General features: G+C 34.5%; 1 protein-coding gene and 1 long non-coding RNA gene across 2 annotated transcripts in view; one reads left to right on the plus strand and one right to left on the minus strand.

The window, feature by feature from the left end:
* The window catches only part of LOC137203377 (uncharacterized), a 173,024-nt gene that overhangs the window by 107,879 nt on the left and 53,126 nt on the right, over positions 1 to 12,019 (plus strand). The window lies entirely within an intron of this gene.
* DSG1 (desmoglein 1) overlaps positions 1 to 12,019 on the minus strand; it is a 41,660-nt gene that overhangs the window by 8,736 nt on the left and 20,905 nt on the right. Inside the window, exons 7-13 of the mRNA XM_067699400.1 lie at positions 9,110 to 9,244; positions 8,617 to 8,802; positions 6,197 to 6,456; positions 4,637 to 4,776; positions 2,026 to 2,304; positions 674 to 807; positions 366 to 438 (exon numbers count right to left, since the gene is read on the minus strand). Of these exons, the coding sequence (XP_067555501.1) occupies positions 366 to 438; positions 674 to 807; positions 2,026 to 2,304; positions 4,637 to 4,776; positions 6,197 to 6,456; positions 8,617 to 8,802; positions 9,110 to 9,244 (1,207 nt within the window). The remainder of the gene's footprint in view (positions 1 to 365; positions 439 to 673; positions 808 to 2,025; positions 2,305 to 4,636; positions 4,777 to 6,196; positions 6,457 to 8,616; positions 8,803 to 9,109; positions 9,245 to 12,019) is intronic.

A 12,019-nucleotide genomic window follows, 5' to 3' on the forward strand; every position in this document is an offset into this window, starting at 1 on the left:
GCATACGTCTATTTAATAGGGCTGTATTTTAATTCAAATTGCTCTATTAGACAAAAAAATCTCAGCCAAAATTGACTTCTAGTTACAATTCAGTACTTCTCTCCTATTTATAGAAATCCTAATCAGGTCATCTCTTGTGTACTCTCTGATGATTGAAGAAGATTTAAAAAAATGCAACCTAAAAGAATAATAAGTATTGTAGGTTTTTCTTTATCATTTAATTTGCAAATTAGTCATTTAAAAAAGAATGATGGGAACAATTGTAAAGATAAGACAATTGAGAAATGGTAAGGTATGCAAAGACAGAGAATAGAGTTCCTCGCTAGTCATTTGAACTATGAAAACTTAAAAAAAATTTTTCTTACCTGAGTTGTCAATGCACTCAATAGTATCTGCATTATTGGGTGGTATTTGTGGTGCACCGATATTGGTCAAATCCTAAAGGACAGGAAACATTTTCCCATTTGTAATGATTCTTTTCTTTCAATAATTATACACTGGGTTTGTTCTTAAATTACCTCAGATTTTCTAAAAGGATACTGAAAGTAATCTGAACCTCTTTTAGAAAGGCTTCCCCGGTTACTGTCATCTAATTTTGATGTACCTTTCTCTTCGTTTTCCCCATCGGCTATCCCAGAACAAATAACAACCTAGACTGTTAGTGAGCACTTACCACAAGTTTGGGCTGCGGTCCTTCCACCGCCCATGAATGCATTGCTCCATCCGTACATTCGGTAACAGGCTTAAAGCTGGCCCTATAACCAGGGACACCTCCACAGTCACAAAACATCAACAAAAGTGGGACCACTGATGGTGAAAAGATAGGAATATTGCAATTAGCAGTGGGACCATATTAAAACAAAACAACCTGCTTTTATGATTAAATTTGAACCCCTAATATAACTCCATTTGATTCTAACATTATTATGAAAGTTTCAGAAAACAAGCTGAATAATGGTGAGATACCAAAATCAATGTGAGCCTCAGACCACAATCAATTTTTACTTGTTATATAGTATTCAGATTACAGATCATATTATACTATTAAAGCAGATGAGTCTTTTCCCTGTCATTACTTAGGAAAATATTAAAGGAAAAATATTCCTCAGAGACTGTAGCATCTGGCTCATCGCCACTCTAATTTCTATCATCATCCAAGGCAATGTTAAAGACCACCTGAAGAATCCATTGGATATTATACCCTCATGTCTAGATCCTTGACTAGGTCCACTCTAGTGACCATACAATGTGGTCTATCTCTAAATGCTTCCATGCATGGTACTTCCTTTTCATTATCTAAGTATTGTTGTGAAGTAAGTTTTATTATTTCACAGTTGGCCAAAGCAAGGCTCAGAAAACTTGGGTAAACTTTGAAGGACTCAGACAATTGAATTTAGAAGCTGGAGTTTAATTTTTCATCTATTTTGCTCTCCTTTCCTTAGGCTGTGCAGCTTTGGCACAGCATGAAATCCCTTCAAGGTCTAGCCCCTGCCTATCTTTCTAGACTCGACTCTCACCATGCTCTCAAGTACATCCTTTATTTCTTCTATGCTGGAGTCCTTTATTTCAGTTACTTGCACTCTCATTCTTTTGGGATTTTGCACATGGATTTTTTTTCTTCTTATATTCTGTTCCCCTTTTCTTGTCCACTAGGCTACCTCCTATTCATCTGTTAAAACCCAACTCAGAGTTTACTTTCTCTATGTAGCCTTTTCTGATTGTTTCAGTCAGTTATTTCTGACTGTCTTCTTCACTCAAATAGCAATTTGAACCTGTCTGTTATGGTACTTTCCTATTACATTGAGATTCAAAGCAAAAAAGTTTTTATCCTCCACTGCACTCTAAGGGGTCAAGTTGTTTGATGTTTTTTTTCATGTCATAAACCCAACACCAAACATAGAAATTTCTTGATAATTGCACAAAATAAGGATTTGTAAAATATATGTCATCAAAGGATCAGAAAACTTGTTTCCTCTCCACAATTTTTTAGGGGGCACATAAAAACAGGACTGTTAAAGTACTTACATCCTAGGATCAAGAATCCCATGATGAGTAGTCCAATGCCAGCAGGACCAAAATATACATTATCCTGTTTTATTGGACGAAAAGCAGTGGTGCGACCTACACCAAAAGTATTTGCGCTAACAGTGCCAACGTTTTTGTTGGTATCAATGGTAACATCTGAGGAAGTAAGGCCATTTGTGCTAGTACTGGTATTATTATCATTAGACCGTGCATCATCTTCCCTGGAATCACTTTCAAGTTTAATAATAATTGTACCAGTAGAAGTTTTTTGAAGAGCATCTGTAACAAGGTTTAAAATGAAAGAAATATTTTATACATTTAGCGTAATAATTGTTGGACAATACAAAACTATTTTCTCTTTGCATCAGTACTTATTTCAATGTGTTTATTCCCACCAATCCAGTAACTCCGCATATTGTCTCTTGTCTGTGACTCAGTTTTTAAATCAAACCATTATGAATAAATATTAGTGCTTGAGAAAAACTGTCCTATGTGTTGAGAAACATACACAGTAAGCACCACATTATGTATTGGTCAGCAGTGTGTCATAAGCCACTGTGGAGACATTTCTAGACCATGTGTTGCACACCTCTCCATGTATTAGACTAGATTTTGCTTGCTGTTTTACTGTCTTTCATCTTCAGTTCTTGTCTTTTTTCCTTTGATGGGCTGACAAAACCAACAGACTTTGGGCAGATTGGTCAGTCATTTGTATAAAAATCTCCTACTGATAAAGTAGCATATCCTCAAACTCACAACCAACAGTTCAAACAACTCATAGGAGAGGGAATTTGGCACTGTTGGGGGAGGGGAATCTTCATATCAATAAAATGAAGCACTTTTGTTTCACAAGCAGATACTCCAAATTTGCTTTTTTCTTATCCTTCAAAGTTTCAGTAAATTATTGTGTTTGTTGACGAAACACAGGAGGAGAGACATCTGTGATTTGTTTCAACTTAATGGTTCCACAATTGCTGTTGGCTTCAGCAAGTTACTATTATTGTTGTTATTATTTCTACTATATAGATGTAAGCGCTGTTGTTAGACTTTGTCCATTGATGTCACTCTAGAATCCGGCACAATGGCTGACGTTTGGTTAGAATTTGATACTTAGTTTCTGGATAAATGAATAAAGATATCCCTGGAAGTACATAACAGAGATAGCTTTACATACAGTCTATCTGATATCAAAGCCCAAGCCCTTTCAGCCCAGCTATGCTGATTCTATTGTTACTGTTTTGTTGGAATACAACAATTCTATTGTACTGTTACTGTTTTTGTTATTTTTATTATTATCATCAGATCTAATGTTTATCCCCAGAAGGTGGTATTTTTTAATGACAAAGGGAATGCTCCCTATTTGCCATCAGCCTACAGTTTAGTAAATTAAAGTTCCAATTTCTCTTTCATGTGTCCAATTAAGCTTGATGTTGGATGTAAGAAAAGGAGGAAACTAGCAATTGCTTAAGACAATTTCAGCACTGAAATAAGCTTTATATGTAGATGGAATAAACATTTCGATTTGTAATAAACATTTTAAAAACTACATTTATTTTGACTGATTGTGGAGAAGACCAGCATAATTTGGTAAAAATTCTGAATTGTTGAATGACTTTAAAGAAATGCTGTTTTATTTCTTTTAAACTTGTGAAGCAAGTGGAAATTGTCAATCCCTTCTTAGGACAATTGAAAGAAAAAGAGGAAGAAAGGGAGAGAAGGAGGAAGAAGGGAGGAAGAGAAACTGAAGTAGCAAATATTGCTTAGAATTAGCCTCGAGGAACTTCCCTCCTAGTGATTAGCCTAATTTAATTTTGTTGGTTTTGAAAAGTAATATAAGCATGCTAATTCCAAATTGTTTACACAAAATTGTACATCAACTTTCCAAGGATCATGTAAAGTTAAGTTAACTTGGCTTTGGGTCTGTTTGAAAATAATTTTACAGTAAAATTAAAAATTTTCTATTACTGACATTAATACGAACTAACATTTATTTTATATATATATATATATATATATTTTTTTTTTTTTTTTTTTTTTTTTTTTTGCGGTACGTGGGCCTCTCACTGTTGTGGCCTCTCCCGTTGCGGAGCACAGGCTCCGGATGCGCAGGCTCAGCGGCCATGGCTCATGGGTCTAGCCGCTCCGCGGCATGTGGGATCTTCCCGGACCGGGGCACGAACTCGTGTCCCCTACATCGGCAGGAGGACTCTCAACCACTGCGCCACCAGGGAAGCCCAACTAACGTTTATTGAATGTCAGCACTCGTCTAGTGCTTTATATGTAGTAACTCCTTAAGTACTTCTAAATCCATAATGTTATTGGCCCATTTTATGGAAGAGAAAACTGAGGGATAGATGGGTTAAATAACTTCTCTAAAATCTTAGAGCTAGTAAGTGATGGTACGAGATACCAATCCAGTCTAACTCCAGAGCTCACGGTCTTAACCCTAAATTATAATGCCTCTTGTATCATTCAGGATTTGATTGTATAATACCCAATATGATAACTTTTGTTGGAAAAGGGTTACTTCAAAAGACAGTAATTAAAATTTTAGTTTCTGAATGTATATATAACTTCCAGTAGACGGGAAAAAATTAAATTGATTTCTTACCATCTATAGATAGAATTGTTCCTTCGTATTTCCCCCCAAGTATTTCATATTGTTGAACAGTAACTTTATTTCTCAAAATAATGATGCCCGTTTTTGAGCCAATAGCGATTAGGCCCGCTGGATTACTTCCCATTTCATATCTGTATTTGAAAGACAATGGTACAAATTAATGTTAGCTATCTAAAGTCAGGGGGTAGAGAAAGAGAGATTTTGATTTTAAACCATGTTTCCAGCCAGTAATTGTAACTCCTGGATATAATTTTCAATTATTGGAGACTTTATTTTGGGGGGGGCAGTTTCAGCCCCCATCCATTCAGAAATGGATGAAGATTTAAATTTAAGAAAAAAGAATTACTGAGCAGCCACTTGTGATGGAATGTCTATTACATCTAGCCCACTTAGATGTACGAATAACCCTCTGACGCCTGCAGTCTCATTTTCATTTGATTTTGGTAGCATCAGAACTGTCCTGGACAGCCCAGATGCTGCAACTTCCTGGGCTGCTGCTAATTCTAAACTATTCTCTTACCAAAGAAGTTACTTCTTCAGCAGCTTGGCTTTCATCCCTTCCCTATTTCCACTCCCCTCTCCACATACACAGTGAATATACAGGACTTCTTGTGGATTCCAAACTCTGTCCTTGTCTCATGCCTCTATCCTATTCTCTATTCTCTTTCTCTTCTCATCTTTGACTTTGAAGTTTTCCTTCTCATTTATATGTTCGTTAGACAAACATTGGTTAGATAGCTCTCTGTGTCAGGCATTGTGCTAAACTCAGGAAATAGAACTTGGAAAGCAGTCAGATAGGGGTGTGGTCTTCCCTCAGTGAACTCACATCTGTGGAGTACAAGAGAGCTTATCAGTAATGGCGGTGCAGTGTGATAAGAGCTATAACTGAAATACTCACATGGAGTGAGAGGAACACACAGAAAGAACTTTTAAAACTCATTTGTGAGGTCTTTCCACTCCACCATTATTCCTGATCCAAGCACATTTGCAAAATACGTGTGCACATATACACACAGATTTTTATTGATCAAGTAGAAACACTCGGATACGTAGAGTTAAAAAAAAAAACTACACAGCTTAATTTTTCCTCAATGTAACCAATTTTTCATATCAAGGTTATCGTTGACCAATATTACGTGCTGATTAAAGAGAGAAAGTATCTGAAATGCGTTAACTAAATCTAATTGATTTCAATCTGGGCAAATTTGCAATGGTAAAATCAATCCATCAAATTTTCCAAGGGGAATAACCATGATATGTAGTAATCAGCTAACTGGTCAATAAAATATATAAACGCAGGAGCATCAAACTTTCCAGATAAAATATTTTCACATTTTAAACCTTCACATTTTTCCATCTTACATTTTGTGCAAATTTTTATATTTTCTTAAGTTAAACAGTCTAAATTAGGTAACAATTCCCCAATTAGTACGTTTTATGATTGAATTTCAAAAATAGTGACAAATATTTTAATTCAGATACTTTCTAAAAAGAACATATTTACTTAAGTTCAATATGTGGTGAAAATTAGTTGGAAAATGTCAGTCTTACCTAACAGTGGTTGAAGGTAGACCTGTGTCCAGATCAGTAGCTATAAAGTCTCCCAATTGATAGTTTTGTCCCATCTCACTAGTTACTACGAATGTCTTTGAACCTGGACGGAACACTGAGCCTTCAACTACGTTTAACACAGTCACAGAGACTGCAGTTGCTGTGAGTTTATATTGAGACTTAATTGATTGATGAAATTCAACTTTATTTCTAACACCAAGACTAAGTTGAAGATTCTTCGTAGCTTCATAATCTAGGGCCTAGAAAATACATATTGAAATAGTTTTACTATAAGGGGAAAAAACATTCTAGAGGAAAGAGATATTCTTTGATAATAGGCAAAAAAATTCTTACATCTTTTTCTTTAATTAAATATAAATACATATAAATACACACTCTATTCTTACTTTATATTCAATTCAATACAAACACATGAAAATACAGTAAGAAAAAGTCCAATTGTCTTGGATCTTTTGTTGAAAAAGTTGAAAATGTATGAGTTCTAATTGTCCACCAAACTAAAAAACTTAAAATAATACAGGTGGTCAAATCCATGCATTTTGTAATGCAAACAAAGAGAGTTTATGTTAGATGCTATCATTTCAGATTTCTCAGAAAATAGCTCTATTTATTAGGAAGAATGGGCCAAGTATATCATAGGTTCAATCATTTGACTGATTTTATCCATAAAGAACTATGTACAAGAAATTTTACAATGTATATGTGACTTCTTTCAATAAATCAAATAATAGAATGTATATAAATAATAAAAAGAAATCCATATTTTATTCAACATATCCTGGAAAAATTCACTTTATATTATAAAATTATCAAGTAGTCATTTTCATTATGAAAGACGGTGTCAAAATCCACTACTCATAAAATCCACAACTATGCATTATGCCTATAAATACCAACTATATTTTTTTAAATTTTCATATAACAGTAGTTTAGATGACCATCGATTCACACACTGAGCTCTCTACTTAGCTAAAATGTTCAGTGTTTGCTCTAATATTAGCTTTATTTGCAACTCCAAGAATGGCTATAAAGTTATGTATACATATACATCACACACACATATTACATATATATATATAATCCTAACAAAAGAATTAATATATGATGTCATGTCTGGGAGAAAAATGAACATTATTCCCAATTTACAGACAGAGATATTGAGACCAGATAGATCAATTAATTTTCTAAAGTAATATCATAGTTTGGGGTGAAATAGATTAGGACTCAGTTTCCCCAGCAGGGAAACCTAGATAGTGTAGTGGAAAGAATGTGAACTTAATAGCTAGAGAAGCCTAGGTTTGAATGTCAGCTGTCCCACTTACTAGTGATGAGAACAGAGCAGGTTACAAACTCTCTCTGAACCTCAGTGTATTTATTTATAACGTGGGCATATAACCTATATTACAGGGATGCTGTAGAGAATAAACTAAATCATCCGCACACTGCCTCAGTGAATGGAAGCTGTAGGCATGGTGACACTTTATGAAGACATATGAGACAAATGATCACACATTCCTATGGGGACAGAATTCCTTAGGAGTTTATTTCCCAGAGCAATTCTGAAGGAAGAAAACAGTTAAAAAGAGATTACATTTTACCATGAGGAATACATATTGCATGCATCATGTACAATCCATGCACAGCTATTGCAGATTTTAAAAAATAGACTGACAAGTCTTGTAGCACAGGGTGAAATCTTCACTATCAGCTCCCTAGGAGTCAGACATTTTTCCCCCTCGAATCTCAGAGAAAATTCTACTGCAGGTAAATGTGGTGGATCGGTAATGTAGAGGGGACACAGGAGAACTGTGTTGACTTGGGCCAAATCTCTATGACTTGGACCAAGTCTCTAGTATACTTATGTCTGTAATAAGCCTGGGTCAGCTGCAGAAGTGAGATGAGAATGTGATAATCCTACAATTACAGTAATTTAATTTTAATTCTGTGAAAACACACTGGATGAACTAACAACTTTTAATTTATGTGATGAATGTTATTAATGAATAATAATTGATGTACAGTGTTGACAGGGACACTTTTTTTTAGGCAATGTTTAATCTGCTTCAAAAAATATTCTTCAAATGTGTAAAACAAAACCTTAAGGATTAATCGTACTTTGTTGTAAGCATAAAATAAGATTTGTGTTTAAAAATGTATGATCTGTGAGGGAATATTGTATTGCTAGAAAAGAGTTTCAAGTAAAAGTTCAATGCCTGTCTTTATGAAATTATATAAGCAGAAAAACTCCCTATAAAAAAGCTCTATATCATGTATAATTCTAAAACACAGTAATTTTTATTCTTTCACCCACTCAAGTTTGTGAAATGTTAACATCATTTTAAGATTAACACTTTGAAAAAAACCAAGAAAACAAAATATTTAGGATAATAATTCCATACCTTAATAACCTTTAACGTTCCCACATTTGTTCTTTCATTCATTTCTATTTCAAACCAATTTCCCTCATTTCCAGAGATAAAGAAAATGACTGCCATCCAGTTAGCTGAGAACTCCTCATCCAAATCAATTATTCTAATCTGGAGCAAATTTGAATTTAGAACATTTTCTTCAATACTTATGGAATACTGAAACAAGAAGTAAAAAATTTTAGCACAAACTATGTGAGAAATAGAACTATATTAGTTTTATATAGAATGTTTATAGTTATTCATGATATAGGAAAGAGATCTATGTTTGTGGTCTCACTTTTCATTGTTCACATAGGGGTTTTTTCATATGTATTACGTAGACAAACATGAGATGAAATATTTGTGTACATTTGGGTTGTGTGTGACTAAAGATAACATGTACGTATATAAATAGAATTGTTTGAACAAATTTTAGAAGGTAATGAACCTAAAGTTGTTGTTAAATTCAAGGACTAATACTTACTGATGACTGTTCCATGTATGGGAAGTTATCATTGACATCGAGGATTTTAATGCTGCATTCACACTCTGCTGCCATACCATCTGCCCCACCATCGCGGTCTGAGCCTCTTACAACTAGAGAGTACTGGCCATATTGCTAAAAATACACACAACAAACAATACCACAGTTGATGTAGACAGTTTTTATTTTGTCTCATACAAGGATCTTTTAAAATGTTGGATCAACATTTACATAAATCTATGATGAAGATAGAGGTAACACAGAATATTGAAAATTCGAAAATCTCACATGAATCAATATGAAGTTGCCACTTCTATTCCCAAAAATTCTTATTCAGCATCATTTAAAAGAAGCAAAAATTTTAAAAGACATCATTCCTTATTATATGTTGAAAAAGTTCATAAAGGGTGAAGAAGAACAAAATGATCAGGAGGGGAGAGATTAAGATTTACTAAGAATTTATGGAATTAAAATTCTGTACCCCAAATTATCAACCCCTGAAGAATAAAGAGATAGCAAATGGTTTGCATTTTTTGGGGGGTGGCAGTACAGTTATTGATGATCTGTTTTCTTGATTCTACACAAAGGTACTTAAATTTTTAGAAGCTGGTAAAAGCCATGAAGCCTTTCCCAGACACATGCATATATGCATCCTCACTCAAAGTTGTGGATATAATTTTAGAGGATTCATAGTTAGAGGCGTCTTGAGGGTTCTCCACAAATGCCAGGTTAAGACTATCTGCTCTGAGAAAAAGGGAGAGGGCTCAAATCAATAAGATTGGAAATGAAAAAGGAGAAGCTATAAAGGACACCACAGAAATACAAAGGATCATTAGAGAAAACTACAAGCAACAGTATGCCAATAAAATGGACAACCTGGAAGAAATGGACAAATTCTTAGAAAGGTACAATCTCCCAAGACTGAACCAGGAAGAAATAGAAAATATGAACAGACCAATCACAAGTACTAAAATTGAAACTGTGATTAAAAAACTCCCAACGAACAAAAGTCTAGGACCAGATGCCTTTGCAGGCAAGTTCTATCAAACATTTAGAGAAGAGTTAACATGGATTTCTTCTTCTGAAACTATTCCAAAAAATTGCAGAGGAAGGAATACTCCCAAACTCACTCTATGAGGCCACCATCACCCTGATACCAAAATCAGACACAATTTCCACAAAAAAAGAAAACTACAGGCCGATATCACTGATGAAAATAGATGCAAAAATCCTCAACAAAATACTAGCAAACAGAATCCAACAATACATTAAAAGGATCATACACCATGATCAAGTGGGATTTGTCCCAGTGATGCAAGGATTTTTCAATATCCGCAAATCAATCATTGTGATACACCACATCAACAAACTGAAGAATAAAAACCATATGATCATCTTAATAGATGCAGAAAAAGCTTTTGACAAAATTCAACATCCATTTATGATAAAAACTCCCCAGAAAGTGAGCATAGACGGAACCAACCTCAACATAATAAAGGCCATATATAACAAACTCACAGCCAACATCGTTCTCAATGGTGAAAAACTGAAACCATTTCCACTAAGATGAGGAACAAGACAAGGTTGCCCAATCTCACCACGGTTATTCAACATAGTTTTGGAAGTTTTAGCCACAGCAATCAGAGAAGAAAAAGATATAAAAGGAATCCAAATTGGAAAAGAAGAAGTAAAGCTGTCACTGTTTGCAGATGACATGATACTATACATAGAGAATCCTAAAGATGCTACCAGAAAACTACTAGAGCTAATCAATAAATTTGGTAGAGTAGCAGGATACAAAATTAATGCACAGAAATCTCTTGCATTTCTATACACTAATGATGAAAAATCTGAAAGTGAAATTAAGAAAACACTCCCATTTACCATTGCAAATATCTAGGAATAAAATATATAGGAATAAACCTACCTAAGGAGACAAAAGACCTGTATGCAGAAAATTAAAAGACACTGATGAAAGAAATTAAAATAGATGGAGAGATATACCATGTTCTTGGATTGGAAGAATCAGCATTGTGAAAATGACTATACTACCCAAAGCAATCTACAGATTCAATGCAATCCCTATCAAACTACCACTGGCATTTTTCACAGAACTAGAACAAAAAATTTCACAATGTGTATGGAAACACAAAAGACCCCGAATAGCCAAAGCAATCTTGAGAAAGAAAAACAGAGCTGGAGGAATCAGACTCCCTGACTTCAGACTATACTACAAAGCTACAGTAATCAAGACAGTATGGTACTGGCACAAAAACAGAAATATAGATCAATGGAACAGGATAGAAAGCTCAGAGATAAACCCACATGCATATGGTTACCTTATCTTTGATAAAGGAGGCAAGAATATACAATGGAGAAAAAACAGCCTCTTTAATAAGCAGTGCTGGGAAAACTGGACAGCCACATGTAAAAGAATGAAATTAGAATACTCCCTAATACCATACACAAAAATAAACTCAAAATGGATTAAAGACCTAAATGTAAGGCCCAACACCATCAAACTCTTAGAGAACATAGGCAGAACACTCTATGACATATATCACAGCAAAATCCTTTTGACCCACATCCTAGAGAAATGGAAATAAAAACAAAAATAAACAAATGAGACCTAATGAAACCTCAAAGCTTTTGCACAGCAAAGGAAACCATAAATAAGACGAAAAGACAACCTTCAGAAAGGGAGAAAATATTTGCAAATGAAGCAACTGACAAAGGATTAATCTCCAAAACATACAAGCAACTCATGCAGCTCAATATCAAAAAAACAAACAATCCAATCCAAAAATGGGCAGAAGACCTAAATAGACATTTCTCCAAAGAAGATATACAGATTTCCGAAAGGCACATGAAAAGATGCTCAACATCGCTAATTATTAGAGAAAGGCAAAT

The sequence above is a fragment of the Pseudorca crassidens genome, chromosome 12 (genome assembly GCF_039906515.1).
Source record: "Pseudorca crassidens isolate mPseCra1 chromosome 12, mPseCra1.hap1, whole genome shotgun sequence".
Classification (NCBI taxonomy): domain Eukaryota; kingdom Metazoa; phylum Chordata; class Mammalia; order Artiodactyla; family Delphinidae; genus Pseudorca; species Pseudorca crassidens.